The 25,571-nt window shown below is 39.3% G+C and overlaps 1 protein-coding gene across 5 annotated transcripts in view; it reads left to right on the top strand.

The window, feature by feature from the left end:
• Window positions 1-25,571, top strand: part of CADM1 (cell adhesion molecule 1) — a 387,902-nt gene that overhangs the window by 314,455 nt on the left and 47,876 nt on the right. For all 5 annotated transcript variants that reach the window (XM_037065664.1, XM_037065661.1, XM_037065663.1 and 2 more), the window contains exons 2-5: window positions 7,475-7,621; window positions 9,606-9,758; window positions 16,476-16,613; window positions 18,622-18,780. In XM_037065664.1, coding sequence (XP_036921559.1) covers window positions 7,475-7,621; window positions 9,606-9,758; window positions 16,476-16,613; window positions 18,622-18,780 — 597 coding nt within the window. The remainder of the gene's footprint in view (window positions 1-7,474; window positions 7,622-9,605; window positions 9,759-16,475; window positions 16,614-18,621; window positions 18,781-25,571) is intronic.

Here is a 25,571-nt window from a genome sequence, read left to right as displayed (position 1 = left end):
TTGAAGTACACTGCTGCATTCGTGTTGGAGAGGTCTCCCCTTAACCCTTGTCCATGGTGGATGGGCCTTTCCTTTAGGACACTGGTTCTCACTGTCTCGTCTGCACATTAGATGACTATAAACGCTACTGTAATATTTAAATGGGACTGACTGACTTCATCAAAAGCTTTCGTGGCTTGAACTTCAAATAATTTATTTTCAAATTACTTTTACTGTAATTCTTATTAATTCAAATAGGTTTCTGATTTGATATAAAACTCTGTAAATGAAGGGAACAGTTTAATGAATTGAAAGATAGGATTGAGCCTTTTAAAAGAAATGTACAAAATATGCTGACAATTACTTAGATAGAAATCAAATCTTAATGGCTTTGTTAATGATTTGTAGTGAACACTGTCTTTACGTTGACTTGAGGGAACATAGAAAGATTTTTCCCTCTGGGTTTCAACAGAATCTTAATTTTTTTTCCTGAAATGTATTCACTTCTAGCTCTCCAAATGTTAACAGGAATTATAGTGCCTCTATCGGTGATGATTTGATTTGAGTAGGGTTGTTCTTTCAAGTTGGGGACATAACTAATAATGGTTGTAAAAATGGGAGCCAAAAAAATGAGAATGGGTGAGAACTTATTTGAAGCTTAAAGACACAGACGGCTCACATAATGATAGAAAATAAGGTTTTCAGTCTGGCTTGGTGTGGCTCAGTGGATTGAGCGCCGGCCTGCAAACCCAAGGGTTACTGGTTCCATTCCCAATCAGGGCATATACCTGGATTGCCCAGCCAGGTCCCCAGTAAGGGGGTGTGTGAGAGGCAGTCACACATTGATGTTTCTCTCCCTCTCTTTCCTTCTGTCTAAAAATAAAATAAGTAAAATCTTTTTTAAAAGGAAAATAAGGCTTTTGAAAACATGCAAGTTTTTTGACTTTGTAAAGTCTTAGCTTAGATACCTCTTGGAGGGAAAGAATTAATAACCCTGAGCCTTTAATCAGTGTAAAATTTCAAAAACTCTTGTGCTTTTAAAAATTAATGGTAACATTGATTATCAGGAGGATGAATCTGTGTTCTTAGTTTGACTTCTCCTATTTAGACAACTTGATTGTGCTGATTAAATGTTAGGTTCAGACTTCCACACAACAGAGAAAAAGAAAAAAAAAGATTTCCCTAATATGATTTTTCTACTGAAAGAGTAGGTCAGGGACTTTATTTGCTCTTTCTCTGGGCAAACTGTCATCCCAGTTAAGAGTCATTGGCACTCCTCAGTGTCACTAAGAGTTTACATATTTGCCACAGTATAAACCTAATTCTGATCTCACTGTGACTTGCCCTTTCATCATAGACTTGACTAGAGAGGTGTCCCTGGTCTAAATGAAGGGCTGTATTTATTCACAGCCAGCCAGCGGGGTTCCAGCTCTCTGTATTGGCAAATGCCCACCATGCACTGGGAATAAAGGTGTTCTCCAGGGGCAAAGTGTGCCGAGTGCTCAAAGAAGGAAGCAGTAGTGAGCAAGCTATTTTACATTCAGTACAGTTTCTCTTTCATTTTGAAGTATGTAATTGTGTTCTGGATAAATTATGGAAGTAAAAAAATCAGAAGTTGCTCATTGGAAAATAGCCCTCTTTAAAAACAAGTAAATTTTCCAAGACAGACCCATTAGAACCTTGGCAACAAATCATGATGTCAGCTGGTTAAAAAGCAGAAACTGTAATGGCTGGAAAAGCTGATGGTACTGGGTTCAAACATAGGATCAGCCACTTCGCTCAATTACATTAGGCAACTTATTAAGGTATGTCTGTGTTGCCCTGGCCAGGTGTTTCAGTTGGTTGGAGCGTTGTCCAGCACACCAAAAGGTTGCGGGTTTGATTCTGGACAGGACACATGCCTAGGTTGCAGGTTCGGTCCCTGGCTGTGGCACATACAGGAGGCAACTGACTGATGTTTCCTTCCCACATTCATGTGTTTGCCTGTGTCTCTCTCTCCCTTTCTCTCTAAAACAATAAAAATATATCCGTGGGTGAAGATTTAAAAAATCTCTATGTCTCAGGTTCTTCATCTTTCAAGTAGGGATACTGAAAACTCCAGGAGTTTGAGAGGGAAAAGTGTGCAAAGCATCGAACAATGGATAAACGTTTGTCCCCTTCCTCACTTCCCCGTGTATGAGAGTGCCGTTTGTCATTTTAGCTTCTTGCTTTAAGACTTGCCCTATCACCTCTTAAGGCAGCTGGCCATATTGTTGATTAAATAGATTCCAATCAATGCTAGTGTTTCGTGTAATGTCATTTAAATAGAGTTTATAACAAAATGGTGTTCCAGGAAAGAATCCATGAGTTAAGCCAATTGAAGATTGAATTAATAGGGGATTTATGAGCCAACTACACCCCCTCTACACTCACTCAAGTCCTAACCACTCAGTTTGAAATGGTCCTTTCTAATCATCAACATAAAGCTTATCCTTTTTAGATAATATGCTGTCTCTTTCTTGTAATTAATGCCCCAGCAAATTCTAGTTTGCAGTGGACATGCCTGTGAGGGAATGGGCCTCTCCAAAGCCAAAGTTTTATTTTTAGAAATTGTGAGGCAAACAGGGAAGTTATAGGGAATACAGTGGCTCATATATATTAAAATTGATTTCGATTTTGTCTCCTAAATCTCATCTGAATATACCAATTAGCAGTCATAAATGTCTACACATGTCAGATATTGTTGCACCCTTAAAATAAATTATCTTGCTGTTATCAGTTTTATTTAATGGCTATGGTATATTGTACCTACTTGGTACATGCTCAAAACATGTGTTATTTCCAACTTGACAGTGTATCTGCTAATTAAGTTTTAGAAGATCAGAAAGGTTTTTAAAATGAATGATTTAAGAAAGGCACCAAAGTTGCCTGTTTGTACCCTTCTGCTGCGCATCAGAATGTGTTTTGTAACCACCTGACTGCCATGGTGTCTGTTTCAAGGGGAAGTTTATCCAGTCGCAGTGCACTCTTCTGTTCGGAAGAAATATTTGAGTATGTGAGCAGAAATTATTTTTACATAAAGGCTTCAGGCAGTTTAGAGTACTGACATACATATATTTTCATCACTGTCATTCACTGCCTTTGCCTCGAATAAATAGGTCATTATTATTCCGTTTCAGCCATCTTGTGGCGCCTCACCGTATGGAGCTCTGTTTAGTGTAACTGCTGTCCAGCTGACCCGTATAATTTGTTGGTGATTTTTACAGAGTGACATCCTTGGACCATTGTTATCAGCCAAGGCAGACATCTTTCAGCAAAATACTTCATTATCACTTATTATTTTTAGCATTAGTACTGTACCATGTTAACATAGCTAGGAATTGTCATTTTCTGAGACACAGGATTTCAGGTCAGCCTTAGAAATTTCAAAAAAATAACACAGTAATGATGATACCACTGTGGATTTGCAGAGCACATTATGTGCCAGAATACAGCGAAGGCCAATATTTTCAGATGGCCAAAATTTTACCCAAATAATTTATTCCATAAAAGTACATTGACATGATCTAGTCTTATATAACTTAATTATAACTAATAATTAAGAACTTTTGGACTTTTTAAGAAACAAGCAAAAAGCTCCTTCATTGCTTAAGAGACAAAATTGTAGTCAGTCCTCCCTGCTCTCATCCCCTGTGCAAATGTTTTATGGCCTGAATGTGAATAGAGCGTGCTACTCAGAATGTACTAGGATTCCACATAAAGACTAAAAGTATGTACTTATTTCCACAGGAGCTGTTCTATTAAGACCATAATTGAATTGCAACTGGCTTTATGTCGTCACAGTAGTTGCAAGACAGCAGCATCTGCAAGGCCTTGGTTTATGTTGCAGGGACTATAAAGTCTGTCACCCTGTGTTTCTTTTATAAATGGAGGATTCTCATTGTGTTGCTAATAAACTTCCTTCAGGTGGAAGTAGTCTCCCTCACAACCCAGTAGACCCAGTTTGGTGTTCTAATCTCCTTGAGGCCAAGACCCTTTACTTGAGACAGTTACAGCATTTGAATCATGCAGTTTAATTTTTCCTTCATTTAGGTTGGATTACCCCAAGGAAATAAGAGTATTGTCCCTTCTGTACATACTTTCACCTGGGCCTGCAAAACCACCTTGAAGAGCTTGCTTGATTGGCAGGAACTACCTTTTCCTTGTTCTTTTCTCAACTCTGGGAATAAACTTCTCCCTTCATCTGGGTTCTGAATTCTGTGTTTGTCATAGCAATCTACTAAGCAAAATAAGCATCCCTTCCTCTGCTGTGATCTCTTTTTCTTTTTGTTACTGTGCTGTAACACTGCTCAGCCCACAGTGCTTGCACTGGTGGATCAAGCCCAGGTAGATATATCCTTTCACCCAGTATAAACCCTGTGGGCCCACGTTCTCACACTCAGGTTAATTCCCTGGATCAGAGATCTCAAGGTTGGGTTTCATTCTGGTTTGTTCCTGAAGCACCAGAATTATTGTTTATCTGCGGCTCTAATAATTTCTCCCTTTTCTCTCTAGTTTCCTCTTTTCTAATCCTCTACTAGAGGCTGGTTTATTTTGAGGTGAATTTGGCTGAAAGCCGTCCTAGACACTCCTCCTCACACTTTCCCACTGTGTCTTGCCAACAAGGGTCCTTCAGCAGAAATATGATAGCAGGTGGAAATCCTTCATTTATTCTAATTGCACCTCTATTTATGCTGTCTCATTTTTTAAAGAATAATATTTATCTTTGACCTTTGTTTCTTAATGTGACAGTTTTTTAAGGAAGTGAAAGAGTCATGCTGAATTGACATTTAATTACAAAGCGAGCTCCTTGAGAGCAGGGACACTGAGCCTTCATTCTTGCATCTGCCCTACTCCCAGCACATATGTCCAGGTGATGGTGATGATGATGAGGATAGCAGCTACCATTTATTCAGTGCTAAATGCTTTATATTTATCTATCTTAACCCTCTCAACAGCTCTGTGAGATAGCTTTTAATTACCATCCCATTTTGTAGATGAGAAACTGGCCCAAGGTCTTTAAAAGGTTTGACTGAGATCCTACAACTCAAAAGCAATCTCTCTCTTTCTCTTCCTGATTCACCATTACAGCTATTGCAGACACTACACTTTCGGTTCTGGATGTGGGGATTAGGTATCAGTTTTCAGCCACACTGCAGCTTTTAAAAGGCTAAATGACGTCTTACTCTTCTGGAGTTCCTGCTATGCCGGGTGCAGAATTGGACACTCGATCGTTCTTCATCTTTTGCTTTTGACTTGAACACTTCTCTATCCCACCTGTGCTGTGAAGCGTTTAGGACATTTATGAGAGGCCCTGACCACTACCACTAAGGTTAGAAGCAAAGAACTAAAGCAGATCTAGGGAGAAGCCTTATAGCAGTGGATCTGAAAGCCTTGACTTTTTGACATGTTTTGAAAGAGGTTTTTTAAATGGTTCAATACTACCAGAGACTTTGGGTAAATCAAGATGTGAGTTTCTGAGAGCAGAGTAAGAAACTGAACTGTAAGCCTTCCCAGGATTTTATTGAGGTTCCAAAGAATTATAGTTGAGTAGGTTTTCATTCTCACACGGTATAAAAACTAAACTGCCTGTACAGTAGGTGCCCCTTTTCCATGTTTTCACTTTCCACGGTGTCAGTTATTCATAGTTGACCATAGTCAGAATATATGAAATGGAAGATTCCAGAAATAAACAATTCATAAGTTTTAAATTGTGAGCAGTTCTGATAGGCATGACGAAATCTTGTGCTGTCCCGAGCTCTCCCACCCAGGGTGTGGATCATCCCTTTATCCAGCAGCTCTGCACTGGATGCCCTCTTCCTGTGAGTCTCTTAGTAGCTGTCTCAGTTGTCAGATTGACTGTTGCAGTATCAACAACAGCGTTTGTGTCCAAGTCACCTGTATTTTACTAAGTAATGGCCCCAAAGCCCGAGAGTAGGGATGCTGGCAATTCAGATATGCCAGAGAGAAGTTGGAAGAGTCACCTCCTTTAAGTGAAAGGGTGAAACTTCTTGATTTAGTAAGGAAAGAAAAAACGAATTCTATGCTGAGGTTGCTAAGATCTACAGTAAGAACTAATCTTCTATCCATGTGAAAAAAAAAAAGAAATTTATGCTAGTTTTGTTGTTGCACCTCCAACTGCAGAAGTTATGGCCATGGTACATGTAGAGTGCCTAGTTAAGATGGAAAAGGCATTAAATTTATGGGTGGAAGATTTGAAGGGAAAACATATTTTGATTGACTGCAATGTGTTGTGCCAGAAAGCATTGAGCTAAACAGCAAGGGAACCCTTGCAACAAGCGACACCAAGCCATTGATCACGAGTAGGGGATGGTCAGACAGATTCAGGACTAGGTTTGGACTGAAAAATGTAAAATTGTGAGAGAGAATGGGGGGAGGGGGAGAGAGAGAGACCACATTCATATAACTTTTATTACAGTACAGTTGATCCTTGAACACGGGTTTGAACATAGGTCCACTTGTACATGAGTTTTTCCAATAAATATATACAGTACTGTAAACGTATTTTCTCTTCCATGTGATTTTCTTAATAGCATTTTCTTTTTGATAGCTTGCTTTATTGTACAAATACAGTATGTAATACACCTATATATATCTAAATACATAGAAAACACAAAATATGTGTTACTAGAAGTTTATATGATTGGTAAAGCTTCTCTGGTCAACAGGATTAAGTTATGGGGAGTCATGTACGTGGATTTTCAACTGCATGGGTGGTTGGTGACCCGCCACCCATGATGTTCAAGAGCCAACTTTATATTGTTATATTATCATCATTGCTCCACTTCATTAGCATTGTTGTTAACCTCATACTGTGACCAATTTGTTAATTCAACTCCATTATAGATATATATGCATAGAAAAAACATAGTATTTATAGGGTTTGCTATTATCCTCAGTTTCAGGCATCCACATAGGTCTTGGGGTGTATCCCTTGTGGATAAGAGGAGACTACTGTACTTTGGGAATGCTGACATCCACTAACAAGACAAGATTATTTCCCGGTGCATCCTTCCTACTGCCGTTAAGTAGGCCCTTGCGTTTTCTGTGAGGTGACCCACTATCATAACTCACAAGCATGTGAGCTGAGGTTGAAGATACATATCACTCCTCCTTTACTTGCAGCAGCTGCAGCAGCTCCTCCCAAACGCCAGCACCCTGACCTTTGCCTCTCTCTCCACACACTGCTCAGCTAGCACAAGGTACTGGAGGCTGGGACGTTGGCATCACAATGCTGAGAGCATGTCGATACCAGGCTTGGCTGTCTTTGTTCCTAGATCTCTCTTGGATTAATAGACTCGTTTTGTGAACTATAGAGAGTGATGTGAGACTTACCAAATGTTGCTGCTGGTTTCCATTATCTAACATGCTTCCTGTTTCTCATTTTAATTGGTCCTATTAACCGAATTTTAATTGATAGAAATTATTTTCTGACCTGTTTTCTCCTTTTTTAAAGGTGATGGACAGAATTTGTTTACGAAAGACGTGACAGTTATCGAGGGAGAAGTTGCAACCATCAGCTGCCAAGTCAATAAGAGTGACGACTCTGTAATTCAACTACTGAATCCCAACAGGCAGACCATTTATTTCAGGGACTTCAGGCGTAAGTTTCCATCTCTATGGTATTAGATGGCAACTTTTTTTCCTATGTGTTTTCTTGATAAAGAGATTGCCAGGGCTCCTTTTTTGAATTTAATGTTAGATTCTTAAAGGTTAGTCAATTCTTCAGAGGAAAGAAGAGACATGCAATCATAATCTTTCTACTTAATAGAAACCTTGAATGGTCCCTTTTAAAAGTAAGGCAGTCTGCTTTGCAATAGGAATTGATTGTACTAAATCAAGGTGAATTGCAATTGAGTCTCAAATACTTAGCTGACACAAACAACTCAAATAAGGTAAGGCAAGGAAAATATAGCATTCTGAAAGGTAATCTGTTTGGTTTGAAGATTGAAATTTTCAAGGCAACTCACAACTGTAAAGATAAAACCAAATCTCCTGTCACCATAGTACCTCTGGTATGTGGAAGTGTCTGTGTACCAAAATCATTCTGAATATAACATCCCAAAAGTGAATAATTGACACTTAATTTTGTGTCACAGTAATACTTCATGTGAGCGTCAGGGCTTGTTAGGAACGAGAATCGGATCTTTCGAAAATTTGTTTGAGAGTGTTGGTGTCCAGCCCAAACAGGTGTAGAACGTGTCCCTTTTGCCTTCCTGTCCCCATTTTTACCTCATTATGTTCATGACCTGGGAAAGTGGATAAATCTAAAGAAGATTTAAGAGGATAAAGGAGGATAAAAGGAGAGAAGCCAGTTTCTCATTCTTAAGAGTAATGTTTTTCATTATGTGCTAATCTAGCCTTTGCCAAAATTAGTATAAGGACTTTGAAAGTGAATATTTGATTAAAATAAATCAGTCCACATACATTGCTTTGCGGTGACTCTGACTCCCTACTTCATGCCTAATCGATCAGCTTAGTCCTGGGAGGCCAACTGGCGAGGAAGCTGTGGGACAGGTGTGAGGCCGCTGTGGGCCCTGGGTCTATCCTTTTGGCAGTTCCAACCTCGAATCATATTGAGTAACATCAAGTATAAAGATACATACAAGTTAAATTGAATGAATTTTTATTCATTCGACAGGTTTTGATGATTTTCATTTTGACTTGAAATTACTAATGAATTTTTTATTTTGTCTCTTAATTTGGAACCACTGTTATTTTTAAGGCCTCAGATTTTTTAAAAATATTTTTTATTTATCTTTAGAGGGGAAGGGAAGGAGAGAAGGAGAGAAATATCAATGTATGGTTGCCTCTCGTGAGTCCCCTGCTGGGAACTGGCCTGCAACTCAGGCATGTGCCCCGACTGGGAATCGAACCGCGATCGTGTGGTTCGCAGGCCCGCGTTCAATCCACTGAGCTACACCAGCTAGGGCTAAGTCCTCAGATTTTTAGAGACAATTTAAAATCTTGTAAGTCCTACTTCCTGAACCTCTAATGCCCAAAGGGGACTCCAGGACCACCTTTTCCTTCTCTTTTCATTTTACCTACCTCCAATAGAAAAATCCAAAACCACTTATGAATAAGGGCTGAAAATTGACAGCACTTGGAATTGTGGCAGAGGGTGTGTGTAAAATGTACCTGTATGTGGGGTCCAGCAGAAGGGAGGCCTGCTTGAGTGTGGTTGGTAGGGTAAGTAATATGGGTGTAATAATTTATAGTTTTAATTTGAACATTTTACCTAAAATGTCATAAGGTGTGCTTGAGTGTGAATCTGTTATGTCACAGAGTTACATGCCTTATGATTTTGTAAGATTTAAAAGATTTTGAAATAAAAAGGGGGCATTATTTGTGACAGCCCCTGTATATGAGTTTTCTTTGGATAGGGTTATTTGTCTATATGTGGTTATTACAGAAGCTCAAAATGGTAATTCAGGAAGTACAAAGGGTACTTAGCCAACAGGAGCAGAAAGACTTAGTGTTTCTACTGTGTAGCTGCTTTTCTAGTCACCTGACATTTTCCTCACCTGGGTAAGCAAAATAGACTCCATCATCTTTCTCAGTCACAAACTCTGTGTTTTGTTTCACAGCTTTGAAGGACAGCAGGTTTCAGTTGCTGAATTTTTCTAGCAGTGAACTCAAAGTGTCATTGACAAATGTCTCAATTTCTGATGAAGGAAGATACTTTTGCCAGCTCTACACGGACCCCCCACAGGAAAGTTATACCACAATCACAGTCCTGGGTAAGAAACCCGTGGGGGCTTGTCCTGGGAAACCGAGGGGGGTGACTCTTACTACCAGATGACTTCTAGCAGCAGGGAAAAGGTTAATGGTAAAGTTTGCTGTTCAAACTTGTTTTAGAAAGAATCACTGCCCATCTTGCTGAATTTTTAAATAGCCTATTTTACCAAACACTATAAGAAATGGCAATCAGCAGTCTTAATAGATTCCACCTGCTCTTGGGTTTCAACCCTCAATCTTCACAAGCAAAGATCAAGAGAATTTTAGAACCCTCAAATGAATCACTCACCATGTGAAATGTCATTGCTTCTAACCACTAGAGATTTTTTTCCTTCTCTGCAGAAGAGGGGGAGACGGGCTCTCACAGCTGTGCCCGTGGTAGAGCTCTGGTATGAAATCTGCTTCATGATTTTTCCTTCTGAATTGCATCAGCATTTAATATTGTTGATCACCTTTTCTTTAGCTTTACTTTGTTTATAATGTCTTGTTTATCACTTATAATGTAGATCATGCTGTAAAAATCGTATCTCATGGACACATACTTGGCCACAAATTGCAACCACTGGACATAAAAGAACTGAGAGCTTCTAAAATAGGCTGATAATAAGCAAGGACTGTCGACAGTCTGCTAGGGACACCTCTAGAGAATTCAGCGCCTTCATTTCTGATCAGCGGATTTTGACTTTCAGCAAAATCCCAGTAGCCAGGTTTCCATATGTGTATTTTGAGATAGTCAACAGATATCCCTGTGTTGAAGGTGGTCTGAATTAATCCCCTTTCAGACCAACTTATAGTCCAGTGGATAACACTAGCTGACTGGGATTTTTAAAACTGAGTTTTCAAGGACGTCCACTACAGCATGAGGCAAGATCTCTGATTTATACCTTCAGGAAGATGATGAATCAAAGTCTATTTGAGGCGGCAGACTGCAGCTTTTTGGTGTAATGATATGAAGATTAAAGAGGAAAGATAAATATGAAGGACGATTTTGCTTGGTGTGTGTGACCATGTCTGTATTTATGCATGTACACATTGAGCTACTGCCTTATTACTTTACTTAAACACAGCTGTAAAGGGGGAAATATTTTTATTCATTAAATTAAAACATGTTCCTACTGCTTTTATGTATGTTCTCGATAAGAGAAGTACTGATTTTAGAAAGCCATGTTTGAAGTCTGTCTGTCCATACAATTTCTAATGTGGTCTGTGTTTAAGGATGGCAGCATTCAGTTTTTCATGTTTGTCTAATTTTGACTTTAATCTATGTCAAATCTGCAGAAATATTGAGCATGGAAGGCCTTGCTGGGACTATTTTGCTATTTTGCAAATGTACCAAAATCATAAGCATACATTTGACATTTTCTGTCCGTCTACCTATATAGAGGTATTTTAAAACACTGTTTGCTTTTTGGAGTAAGTCATTAGCTGCAGAGACTTCAACTTAACCATATACCCATTGCCCCACCATTGTTTATGGCTTTTCCACAAAAGTGACAGCCATAAAATTGAATATGCTTAAGGAATTTAAAATTTTAAGAATGTTTTATTATATATACCTTTACATAGGGACATCTTTATTGCAAAGGTAGAAATGGTGATTAACAGAGGTTAGTCAGTCATCTAGCCCAGGAACGAAGCACACAGTAAAAATCAAGAGTCACAGACTTTGAAACAGACTTCAGTGTTCTGCCTCATAACCTTTGCATCTTCTAGTCTGAGTTATTTTCAGTAAAATCCTGAAAGCTGCTGTTTGAAGATATTTTCCCTGAAGGTGCACACCTTTTGGTTTCAGGAGCATATCTGGCCGTTGGCAAGCAGTTACTGCCTGTCTGTTTCCAGCGTGTGGTGCATTTGTTCTCAGCCCCGCTGATTGGGCCAGTTTGACCGAACACACTCAGTGCTCGGGAGTCGGCATGCCAGCACGAGACTTCTGACAGGCATTGTGCTTGTAATACTTTTGGCGGTCTGATTATTCTAGAAGTAATAAGTTCCTGCCTATATTGTATAGAGGCATTAACTTAAATGTACTTGAAAGTACTATTAGTAGATGCTCTTTTGGCAGATATTATGCATTTGTGGAATTTTTTTCTATTGAATTTATTGTATGATTTCTTGATGGAATAAAATTGTTGTCATCAGTGTTTGAGTATTTCACATTCCAAAATCTGGCAGTTTCCATTGATACTTATATGTTCACACCTTTCCCTAAGGTTTAGAATTTTGAGCAACTATAATGAATGAAAATAATACATTAGCACCTTCATTCCTATCCATTTTCTCTGTAAAGGAGTCTATATGTACCTACCCAGTTGTGCTCCTTCTTCATAGGATGCAAATGCTCATTTTAGTGATGTGTCTATTAGTTATTTGAAGCATTCAGCAAAAAATTTAATGTAATTACAAGAAATAAAGATGGGTATTTGTTAGTTACTATTATGTTTATTTTCTTAGCCATGTAAAAATGTAAAACTCTCCTATAACTTGCATGCATCTCCTTCTCCAATTCACAGTGTAGGGACTCTCTTCATACTGCTGTTCGTCAGAGGAGATGCGTGAGAGAGAAAATACACTGCCTTGAGATTAATGTAGTTAGTGATAATAGTAGCTAATATTATTACACTCCTGTCCTCCCAGATTAGTGTTCACTCTTAAAATTCCAAGAACAGGAGAGACTAATTATTTTAAAGGGTCTTAGAATGAGATTTCACATCCTGATCGGCTTTTCGGCTCCTCTTTTGTTGTGATTAAGGTGACTCATCTTGAGATTGCTGATTTTTTAAAAATGTTGTAGGTGTACTGCTTATAATTAGCACTCTTATGGATTTGAGGTTAGCTAAGAAGAACCTTGACATTTTTTTTTGCTGTTTTCTATTACTTTCTTTGCAATTTTCATTCAGGCTTTCATCTCTATGCACTATCTTAGATACTTCTTTGGTTATTGCCATTAATGGCTGCAGGCACTTTTTACCAAATGTGACTGTTTAGTGGACCATGTATAAGTATATTCTCTAGTTAGTAGCAGTTTTAATTCATTTTTATAAATGGATTTTCATACTTTACTAACCTCTTTTGTATTAGAGTAGACATTGTGAAGTTCAAGGGAAAATAGAGTAGAATTAATAGACCAAATAAACTTTACCAAAATAAACCAAAAGGGGGATGTGTTGTTCAACCCCTTTTTTCCAGAAAGATACACTTAAATTACCTATTTCATTTATATTTTCCAAAGCTTTCTTGTTCTTAAAAAAAAAACCTGAGAGAAATCAACTTTATAACTAATATCAGTATAAACCACTGGGATTCACATTATCAAATTTTACTTTACATTTGTAAACCAAAAACCTTCCTACTATGCTTGACTGTTTTTTCTAATCTTATTAAAAATCAGAAATATTGGTCATAGTCTTGAGAAAACTATTTTTGGTCTTGGAAAAATCCTTCAGTAACTTCTCAGGATTCTCTTCTCAAAAATAAACAAGTCTTTTATTTTTCTGCATGGGTCATATTTTCCAACGCTTTCAAAGTTTTCCACCTGTTTACGGTAGCTGTAAAGTTAGAGACGACCTCAGCTCCTCAGGAAGACAACCCTAGGAATTGGCATTCTTTCGGGAATCATCCTGAAGAGTTAGGAAACTTAAGAGTACAGCCGGCCCTTGAACAACACAGGGGTGAGGGGCGCCCACCCCCCTCATAGTCGAAAACCCACATGTAACTTTGGGCTCTTCCCAAATTTAACACAAACCAGTCTACTAACACATATTTTGTATGTTAAGTATATTATAAACTCTTATAACAAGATAAGCCAGAGAAAAGAAAATATTATTAAGAAAATCATAAGAGAAAATATATTTACAGTGTTTATTGGGGGAAAATCTGCAATAAGTGGACCCACACAGTCCAAACTTGTGATGTTCAAGGTTCAACTGAGTATCTGTTGCAAAAAAAGGAAGCAGAAACATGGATAATACTGAACAATAGGTAATCCAGATAAGGACTTACTCGCTGCCAGCCCCTCGGTCAGCCCCTAAACAAAGTCTAACAGACATCGGTAAGTTTTCCTCTGCCCCTATTTCTATCTGCCCCATTCTAATTCCTCACTTTCTACCAGCGGACAATATTGATAATGTGGAGAGAACATGCCGTCATCTGTACGACCATCTCCATCTCATGGAGAGGATAAAGACTTCCTCCACTGGGAAATACTACTGAAGATGAATAGCTAGTGCAGGTGGTGAGGAAAGCTAAGGTGTCTTCAAGTTCAGAGAGAATTTAAAAAGGAGAAAATGAAGGAAAAATGCCCAGCAACACACACACACACACACACACACACAAAACAAATTTAGTGTAACAAAGACTAAGTCGTAGTCTAACAAAGACTAAGTTTGAGACTAAATGTGGTTGAGACAGGACAGTGATACCTGCTGTAACCTCTTACTGCTGGATCTGTTCCCATCAAGAATGTTCCCAGGTCACCACAAAGTGACCTTCACTGTGTTTTTTCCATAGTTATGCATGCAAACTGGAACCTGATGTACTTCATTCTGTAGCATTTTCCAGGGAAATGAGCTGTGTTACAGTAGCTTTCACTGCTTGCTTCCTTTTTTTTATATCCAGAGGGGGTCCACCTTCCTTGAATATCCCTTACTGACTTCAAGTACCTTCCCATCAAGTACACTTTCCAGTGGGAGTCAGTACATATGTCAACATAAGAAGTTATTTTCATCACTTTATTTTTATTTTTGCCTGGATATTATTTGACTTTCATGTCTACATTTGTGGGGAGGATGTTCCTAGGTTTTTTAGTCCTTACTAGTTTCTTTTTTATTATCTCTACCTCTGTTCCTTATAGGTCACCAAGATCTTACTATGTTTAGGCTTGGATGACCTTTTCCTCTGACATTTGTGTAAATATAACATTTTTAATATTCCTATTATACTGTATTCAGAAGTCATAGTATTTCCTGGTCCTAAACGTCTAGTCTCTCAGTATTCCCTACCAACTCTCTAGGTATGTGTGGTGAAAATCTGTAACCTACCTGATGGTTGTCTAGTGAGGAGGAGTGATGTTTAGGAAAGGGCTGGCCCTCCCTTTGACTTTAGTAACTGCCATTCTGTGTCTCCTGAAAGGCTGGCAGAAGTGCAGCTCCAAACTGGGTATTAGACTACCTCTCTTCATGCTTATTTTTTTTCTTAAAATGTAAGCTAAGGCAGTTTTTCCTCATGTTTAACTACTCATTTGGGTTGTATCACTTTAACAACACCTTCAACTGAGTGGATGTGCTATCTTTCTCTTTAACGGGGAACAAAGAAGAGGCCTGCTTTGCTGTAATAGTTATGCACCACCACCACACTACCTTGCTGAGAATCATAACCTGCAAATCATTTTACTTTTAGTTTTCTATCATTCTCTACAGGTATTTTCACCTGCTTTAATTCAGTGTAAAAGTCTTCCTGTGGGCAGAATCTTCACATTGGACTAGAACAGTTGGAAACCCCAAATACATGGTTTAATCCCATAATTTATTGAAGCAGTATCAGATTTATTATTCAACTTGATCATCAGGATGGCATGTTTATACATATTTAATTTCTTGTTTCTCTTCTGAGTTGAGAAACTTATTAATCATAAGTCTCAGAACTGTCTTTGCTTATTCATGGTGGTCAGGGAGCATATTCTTAGCTTCATTCTATTGAATTCAGTATTCTTACTGATTTCTATTTCAGTATTCTTACTGATTTCTATTTCAAGAAGCTCAGTCGTGATATAAGCTTGCAACCTTATATGAAGTTTCACTGTCAACTCAGTTTCATAAAAGGTAACGTTCTTTCTTCATCCTCCTCCTACATAATCTCACTTTAATATTCAACATATTAGCACCTAAATATTTTATTCAATTTTGTTATGTATATGTTTACTATATTTGCAGAAGGGTTATCTTAATTCTGATACATAAAAGTACCTGCAACCACTTGGTAGTCTTATTCGCTTTGGTTTTCAACATCGGGAGCATTCAGGGTTAGAATATGGGAAGTTGCTGACCATTAACTGTGTTACTGTATTATGGCATTTCCTATATCACTGCACCTTCATAAGCAGAAGGGTTTTATTCTGTGCCATCCAGGGGAGGTAATCATTATATTCCGAATCTCTAGGAATAATTTTAATTGAACAGAACTGGTTCTGAGGCACAATTTTTCTGTGTATGTTTATGGTGAGTGTTTCTTTGAAGGGACTCTAAGTTTTTGATCTTTGTTGGTTGATTTTGGAATCTTTCATATGAAGATTGAAATCCAAGGGTTGAGTTTAAGAAGAAATATTTCTTTCAGAGACTTCTAGGTAAGAATGATCAATTGAATTGTGTGTACTCCTCTTCCTTTCATATCTACTTTGTGGTCATTTCTTAATTACTGATTTTTAACTAATCTAATATCCATACTGATACAACTTGGTCACTGATAACTTAGGAGTGTGAGACCGGTCACTTTTAGGACGTGTTGGGTGGAAATTCTGAATCGAGTGACTGTGCATGATCCGCTTTATTGGGTGATGGCGTTGTTTCTTTTTTCCCCTCTAGTGGCAGTTGGTTTGTTTTAAATTCCCATCAGAAATGTCCACTGTTTGTCTCGTATTTTGATAGCCGTGGTGTTAGTTTCTAATGAATAGAAGAATATGTCCCGAAACAGATTCTGTGTCTAAAGAGCACACATTTAATTTATAGTCCCACCGCGTAATCTGATGATCGATATCCAGAAAGACACTGCCGTGGAAGGTGAGGAGATCGAGGTCAACTGCACTGCTATGGCCAGCAAACCAGCCACGACGATCAGATGGTTCAAAGGGAACAAGGAGCTGAAAGGTAAGGTGGACCTTGTCTGTCCTGAAGTGTTAATTCAGTACCGGATTCCACCAGAGGTACACATTGGTAGAAATGAAAGGCAAATGCAACACGTGCCCCCAAAACATAAATACTCATTGAGATATGGTTTGTCATCACTTACAAAGCCTAACAGCATTTTCTTGTTCTAATCCATGTCCTCCTTCTGTGATTTGTGGGTTTTTGGTGATATATGTCACTAGATTTCTACTCGGATAGTCAAAAATAACTAGACCTGTCCACTGGAACTCTTGAGGCCCAAAGAACCCTGTTAGAGTTGCCCCTGAGCTCAGGCTGGCCACGCCATTCCCTCATGTCTCGTTGCTCTCACCCTATGGCTCAAGGTGGGTCAGAACTCCAGACTGTTATGCTGGATATTTAAGAAAAACGTGTCAGGGTCTTCACCATTGTGAAGCCCAAGTCATCCAAACATCTAAGGAACTGTCAGCAATGTTGACAATGTGCTTTCCTACAATAGCAGCTGTGCAAAGCTAAGAATTGATCTTGTGAACTTGCAGGCACCACCCGTCTTGTGAAACCTGTAATTCAGTTGACCGTTTCACCAGTTAGTTCTTATGTTGTGAGGGTAGCACAGTCAGCTCCTGCAGCCCACTCCCATTGTCTCTCCCTCTGGGCTAGGCCATCCCAGGTTTGATTCCTGGGTCCTCAATCATCTGCCACCTTTCCCATTGTACTGGCTAAAGGACACAGCCTCTCCCCTGTTTGCCCCTTTTCCTCACTTAGCCTACTGAGAAATGCTCAATCTCATGCGAGTCAGCATTCCGATTCTTTCCTTTTCAGAAGGCTGCCTTGCCAGTGGCCCCCAGCCCAAAGGACTTACAGGCTGAACTCCTCTGGTCATTTGACAGAAATCTTAGCTGTGTTCCTCTTTTTCCTCTAATATGGGGGTATTAATATTATGTACAGTATGTGGTTCTTACAAAGGTGAAACAAGTGAGTATTTGTAAAGCCAAAGTAAATGCTCTGTATGTGCTTGTGAAATAAATGAAGAGTGCCAGAAAGAAAAGAATAAGTCCTTTTAGAAAGGGGATATAAAAATCTATATCTGAAAAAAGATAAATCTATATATAACAGCTTAAGTTTCAAAATGCTTGCTCTGTTTTAATCCCCTATTTGCTAGGTATGGTTTTGGAAGGAAAGAGTTCCTCATTTCCCCTCCACTTTTCTGTCTAAGTGAATTGAGCCATTAAATGTGTACCAATAAGTACAAAATATTAAAAGAAAATTAATGGTTCGTCTTGTCCCAGGGAGTGCTGAGTTCAGGAAAGGAGCTGCCTTGGCCTATTCATCCTCCGGAAGCCTCCTCTTTTTCTGGGTGTTCTTGGACGCATCTCCCGTCTGGCCCGAGGCCTATAGCTTACTTTGCTGTGCCCACTGCCACTGCATTTTTTTGTGGTCTTTCAAAAGTTTCAGAGTTTAAATATCCCAATTACAATTTCAGTGATGTAAATCCACTTTGTTACTTTCTTACTTAATTGATGCTGATGGGGGTAGGGTTGTTTATGCCTCCTCTCCTGATGAAATTACACTGGGGGTTTGGATGCTGTCCTGGGATGTTTAAACCAAATGTCAGCCCCGTGGGCATTCCAAGTTCAGGTGACTGCAGGCATGGAAAGCTCCTCTCTTTTCCTCCTCCTCAATGCCTTGAGCAGTCAGGTGTCAAAAACATTCAACTTTCAGCTACCCTTTTGTGGTGGGTTTTAAGACAGAAGAAACATATGAAATACATTTAAATAAAAATGGTATATACTACGTATAGTTGAAATATATCTTAAATACTACCTTGCAAGATTGAAAAGGGGGAAATGACCATTTGCTCAGTCATCTACCCACAGAGTATCCCTGTCCCAAGTGACTTTCGTCTTTTTGTTGAAGTAACAACGTGGGAGCGTGGGAGAGAGGAGGGCATGAAGACAGAGTAATAGAACCTCACTGAACTCTGATTTCTCGGCACCGTTGTCTCCCCCAGGCAAGTCGGAGGTGGAAGAATGGTCCGACATGTACACTGTGACGAGTCAGCTGATGCTGAAGGTGCACAAGGAGGACGACGGCGTTCCCGTGATCTGTCAGGTGGAGCACCCTGCAGTCACCGGGAACTTGCAGACCCAGCGCTATCTAGAAGTGCAGTGTGAGTGCCTGTTTGGGGCCATTCTGGCTGCTGTAAGAAAATATCACAGGTTGAGTAGATGAGTAGCTTATAAACAACAGAAAAGTGTTTCTCACAGTCCTGGAAGCTGGAAGTCTAAGATCAGGGCACCTACACAGTTGTATTCTAGTGAAAGCCCTCTTCCTGGTTCACAGCTGGCCCCTTCTCACTGCGTCCTCACATGGTAAAGAGCTAAACGTCTCTCTGGGACTGCTTCATTAAGGGCACTAATCTTATTCACAAGGGCTCCACCCTCATGACCTAAATAAGCACGTCCCACAATCCCCACCTGCTGTATATCACACGGGGCACTGGGGTTTAAACATGAATTCTAGGGGGACACAAATACTCAGACCGTAGCGGGACCCAAGTGTTCAGTTCCAAGGACACAGAGTAGGGGTTGCTTATAACATTTCAGAAACCATTCATGGAACACACGCTTTTAGATAATATAGATAGAATTTTTATCTTGTTGTCTCAGTAGAAAAATAAGCAGAGTTATTTTACTGAAACACCATCATATTACTGAGTGCCAGTGAGAATTTTGAAAATCCTAGATTTAACCTGAGTAGAAAACTTTGAAATGATCCTAATCTGCTGTAGCACATGACTTATTAAATTTTCTGAATATTGATTGCAATGATTTCTGTGTCAACTCCAAAATCTAGGGTAGTGCCCCCCTTTATTAATCCCATCATAAGTACTGAGGTTTTTTATAGAAGAGATTGTACTTCCATTCTGCGTCAGCATTTTGTTATAAGTGACCCATTCTCCCATTTTTTGGGGGGCATAAATTGTACAGTGAGTTTAAAAGGGAAATTTGGGGGGATCAGCAACATAGTCTCAATGGCTTCATCAATAAAAGCTGCATTGTGGTGAGTGAGGTTATCTCCTCACTGTGCCCTGTGGACAAAAGATGTTCTCTTCCCCTTCCCTTCGGGACTCTCCTACTTGTGAAAAATATATCCCTTTTGCACAAAATCATCTTTGCACCAAGGGTGTGTCTAAGAAGGCACTGCTCACTTTTTATCAAAAGGCTTCTGTGACTTGGCCTCTCGTAGGTTCCAGGGGATATCTGCGTACACACGATGAAAACATTACACGACTTTGGTTGGATGGCAACGATAGGGGGGATTCTTCTGTTATTCCCAGGGTTGCTGTCACAGATGACCGCAAACTCAGTGACCTCAAATAACAGATAGGTGTTTTCTCACAGTTCTGGAGACAGAAGTCTGAGTCCAGGTGTGGGTGGGGCCGGACTCTCTCCTAAAGACCCGGGAGAGGGCCTCCCTCCCTCTTCTGGCTCCTGGTGGCTCCAGGAGTTCCTCATGTTGTGGCCACTTCACCCCAGTTTCTGTCTCCATCTTGACATGGCTTTCTCCTTTTTGTCTCCTTTAAGGACACTTGTCGTTGGATTTAGGGCCCACCTAGATCAATCCAGAATGTCCCTACTTTCAAGATCTTTAACGTAGTTACATCTGCAAAGACCCCTTTTCCAATACGGCCACCAGGGATTAGGAAGCTTCCAGGGGTTAGGAAGTGAGTGTATCTTACGGGGGCCACCATTCAACCTATTCCAGTATTTGTCACGTGTTTAAATTGAGCAAAACAAGGAATGAGGAAAGTTGTAAAAACTTTCTTCTAAGAGACCATAATCCCATTCCAAGCTTTTCTTACTCTGTGAGCTTGGCTCAATTTAACATTACATAATGCAGGTTTTTCTTCTTAATTCATTTCATCTACTTCATTATGTAGCTTCATTATGGGCATCATGCTTATAATTTTCATATCACTAAAACTATTGTGGTGTAATGTCCCTATAATGGGAAAACATAAATGATCAGATATTATCTAAATTGGCAGATAGTAGATTTCTTTTGACTTTGTTAATATGTAATTCATTTAAGCAAACTTAATATCCATTAACTTCCCTTGTAGGGGCCCATTAGCTTTTATAATAAATTAGCTCCTTTGTGAGACCTGAGTAGCTATTCACCCAGTTCCCACCCCTAAATTCTTTTAGTAGCTTCCCAGAGTGTCTTCTAAGTCGAGTATAGCCCCGCCCACCTACAAAATTACTCTCACTCCCAAATGTAAAGTATTTCAAGCACTTTATCTCCTACCCCTTGGAAGACTTGATCATGATATTTATAAACAGTGTGTTCTGTAGTCCATAGATTCAAGTGGCATTTGCCCCTTAAGAAAAGGAATAGAGCACCGCATCTGAATCCATTGTACTTCAGTCTTACAAAGTACTGCTAGCCCTTAACTGCAGGAAAGTGACTCTAATGCCTTCCAAAAATGAAGACACACCCATTGATCATTTTTAAGTCTAACATGGCATCTTTTTTTCTGTGACTGTTTTTACATCCGCTATAAGCCAAGCAAACATTTTATACTTGATACTCCATATTTTGGAATGTATATTTTAAAAAGTCTTCGTGCAAAAGAAAATTAAGAATCACAAAGCATTGTATTAATCTGAATGGAATTTAGAGTCTGGTTTGGCATCCTAAATGAAACCCTCCGTGCTCAAGAAAGTCACCTGATGGTTCACTACTCCCTTCCTAAAGCAGTATGGAGACCTTTGCTGAGTCAGCCAGGAAGTCCTTAAGTAGCTTCTTCAAACACAACTGAAATTCTGTACATGATTACCTACCAGCTGTACTCCTCCCAACCACCAGCAGCTGTACATAACAAAGGCCTTATGCCTAAGCCGCTCAAAGCTTCATCAGTTACCGGCCAGTGGTGGTGGTTCAACTCCACTCTCGCCGTGAGAGTCCTCTCTCTGCAGATGAGCCTTGCCGTGTCTGATGGCCGTGAACAAGGAAGAGATACTTTAATGCATGAGATCCAGTAGCCAGTCTGCATGGATGTTGAATTATTTTGGATCCCCCGTGAGGAGTAACATTAGACCATTACTTATTAATTGGCTCAAACCCTTCTTAACCTTTTTGGGATCACTGATCCCTTTAAAAATCCTTGGATAGCTATAGACCTGGAAAAAATTGACAAAATCACAGTCACAATTTTGCTCACAATTGAAGTCTGTCGACCCTAAAGAGTTTTCTCAACTTCAGTTGTTTGAGGGCCACTTTCACACATTTTACCATATCAACAGGTTATCTATGTTCATATCCTATTTGAAATTTGTCTTTTCTTAATAAAAGTATCTATCTGTCTATCTATTTATTTATTAATAGTGAAAGGGAAGGAGAAAGAGGGAGAGAAATATCAGTGTGTGGTTGCCTCTCGCATGCCCTATACTGAGGACCTGGCCCCCAACCCAGGCATGTGCCCTGACTGAGAATCAAACTGGTGACCCTTTGGTTTGCAGGCCCATGCTCTGTCCACTGAGCCACACCAGCCAGAGCTTAGAATTTATCTTTAGGCTGCTTTATTGCTTCAGCCTACCCAAAACCTACGTTAAAAAATCTATAAAATTACAAGTTTTACTTGTTATGTCTGTCTAATAAAATAAGTTAAATGAAATAAATGTACAACAAAATAAATGTACAAGTATTAAGTTTTAAATGTTTTTTATTTGCCACCTAAAAAGATTTCTTATATCATCAGTGATAAATACTAACTTACCACCAGGAAATACTGGGTTCACCCATAAACTCAGATTAAGAATCGTTCTCCCCTGGGAGAATAAGGTTACCGTGGGGGCCAATGGCACCTGATAGGAATAACAGTAAGTATCCTCACTTGGCCTGTTCTGCCACATGAAGGCTTATGGAAGCCTCTTTTATCTCATCTAAGAGGATGTGAACAAGGTTAAATGACACATAATGGATTTGAATTCTGTATAAATCATGTCCTCTTAAAAATACCATTTTTTAAAAAGAAATGAAATAATGAAAATCGGCATTGCATGCCATTAAGTATCTTACTTTAAATGTGACAGGAAAAGGAGGGGAGACATAAATGAGTATAGTACTAACATACTACATAGAAGACAAGGCTCGAACTGCAGCTTGGAATTGCTTTTGTCTTGTGGATTTAAGTCCTAATTAATTGAACACAGAACTGCGCAGTGTTTTTTGTTAGAACCCTTATTTGTGGTACCAGGAGAAATTGTTGTGCCCAATTATGTGAAAAATCAGCCAGATGTGTATGCTGTCATACTTTTAATAATTCTTAAATTTTTAGTGAGTACAGATATTAATTGTGTAGTATGCATTGAAGTGATTAACATCAATGTAATTTATCATCTGGAGATTTCTGAACATAAATAAATGAGCTGTTTTGTTCAGCAAGGTGTTGACCCCTTCAGAATTAGTGAATTAAAGTCCCCCCTCCCCCCTTTTTATTATAAATATGAAAGGCACCACAGTCAGCCAAGTGTTCAGTTATTTGATTTTCTGGGGCATTAGCTGCTCTTGTTTGTGACACTTCCCTGTTGGGTGCTCGTTTGCAAGCTCATTAATAAGGTTTTCTCATAGGAACATCGCTGGAAACAAAGACCATGCAGTAGGGCTCATAGTTTTTTAGCTTTCATTCTGAGGCTCAGCAAGGATACAGCGGCAGCATGCAGTTAAATGTTTAAACCAGAAAATCATTACGCTTGCAAGCTGAAATTCAAAGCTCTCTTTCCTTAGCTGTTAGGCAGAAAACAGTTTTGCTTTTGAACGTTTTGAGCTATGTGACCCTAATAGATTCTTTCTGTGCATTTTTTCTTCGAATGTCTGGGTGTATGTAGTGTTGCTCAAATTTACAACATGGTTGATTATAGCAGAGCGTGATACATTTGTAACCCAGTTACTAGAGCTTCAGATCTGAGAGAACGTACTCTTGTCAAATAAAAGCCTGTTTAAACGAGAGCAGTTCACTGTCTGTGCATTAAAAGAAAACTGTCTAAATAGCATCAAGGTGGCAACACATAGCGACATAAGCTGGAAATTGAAAGAAACGCTGTGACCCTCGGTGTGGCATTCAGATCACTGTGCGAAGTGGGAGAGCCTTACTGTGGACTGAGGTGAATCTGAAGCTCGTGCATTACTGCTGTGTCTTTTGCTTTCTCCCATGATAGCCAGAATTTAAAACGTTCTTGTAGAACTCCTCATTCTGCCAGGGTTTTGTGTATGTGCGTACTTGTTAAAAACAAAAAATTAAGAGATGAGTTTTGAAAGGGAGCATGAAAACAAAGACTTTAGAAGTGGGTGTTTGAATGCCTTCCCTGCTCTCTCATTATCATCGTGTAGTTAATCATGGACATGGGCATCATTTTCAAAATGAGTTTTATTGACTCATAGAGTCAGGCATTTTGTAAATCCATACTCTTGTTCATCCAAGGTCCAGAGAAGGCTTTCATTCCCTCAACTGGGGGAAAATTGGGCATTGAGGAGTTGATCAAAACTTATTCTTTATCTATGCCAAAATAGATGTCTCTCTGGTATCGACAGTGCCCTGTGGTGAAGGAGGGAGAAAAACCTGGAAATTAGAAACCTTTCCTTTTGGAGAGGAGGGTGAGATGTAGTTCCCAAGAACAGCTCCTTCTACTTCATCTGCTTCCCCATCAATTCTGTTCTTAGGGTACATTCTCAGGCTGGCATTCTCGGGTTTGGCTCTTTCCCTCTGATCTCCAGTCTCACTCTCTTTTTTAAACAGAATATAGTCTCTTTTTATTTTTAAAGCAATGAATTGAGTTTCAGGGACATTATTTCAGTATTTATTATTCCTCATGAGAAACAAAGGCATGGAGACCCAGATTCCAACTAATGTTTTAACTGGTAACTTTTTGTAGTGATACACGGTAGTAGTAGCAGGTCCGAGTTCCTGTTATCACCTGCACAGATTGTCGGTGATGCGTTCGGTAGTGCCAGAGTGGGCAAGAGGCTGAGTAACCAGTATTCAAAATACAGAGTCAATGTTTGGCCAAATACATTGTGAGCAAGACTTGAATGACCATTAAGGAGGAGAGTGTTTGCCTCATTCCTGCCTTCTAAAAACACGGCCTATATGTAGAAAGAGGCCTCCTACTGCTACTGGTTTCCTGTACCTCATTGTCTGACCTAAAATATCTCCGAAAGGTGTCTCTCTGTGGCTGTGGACACCGAATATTTACCTACTGAAACTAGTAAATGTGCACTCTTCACTTAATGGTTTTTGGGGGGGTGCTAATATAAAACACTTCTTCATAATAAAATTAAAAATAAGTTACACACAAGTCTCATTAAACATAAAAATAAATTGTTTAATTGAAGTATTTATATGGTAAACACATTTTATGTAGTTTAAAGAGTTTTTGTACTATTTTTATTTTTAGGTATGCTAATATATATTTTTTCTTTTTTATTAATTTTGTTGTTGTTGTTCAGGTACAGTTGTCTCCATTTTCCTCCCAATGCTCCCCCGCCCCACCCCCCGGCCAGCCATCCCTCCCTCCCACCCTCAGTCCTACTTTGGTTTTGTCCACGTGTCCTTTGTATGTGTTCCTGAAAACTCTTCCTCCTTTCCCCACCTTCCCCCCTTTATCCTCTCCCACCTCCACTTAATGATTTTTAACTCAAGGTCAAATTTTGATTATATGAAAGGTTAAATGATTGTGAAGCTGGCATCTAAAAATCTAAAGAGAATGGTCAAACAACATGCTTTATGATTTCCCTTAAGATGCCAATTTGAGATATACCAGAGATGCTAAATAAAGGCATAGTGAAGTAGAAGTATGTAAATCAGGACACCTGAGCTGAACTTTGTATTTTGGAAGCTGGATTGACCTTCTGAAAGAGCAATACAGTTATATTTTGTGATAAGGGCTGTTAAAGTAA

Source organism: Sturnira hondurensis, unplaced genomic scaffold (genome assembly GCF_014824575.4).
Source record: "Sturnira hondurensis isolate 20B ecotype Veracruz unplaced genomic scaffold, ASM1482457v3 Scaffold0015793, whole genome shotgun sequence".
Classification (NCBI taxonomy): Eukaryota; Metazoa; Chordata; class Mammalia; order Chiroptera; family Phyllostomidae; genus Sturnira; species Sturnira hondurensis.
This window is presented reverse-complemented; position numbering and strand designations above follow the sequence as displayed.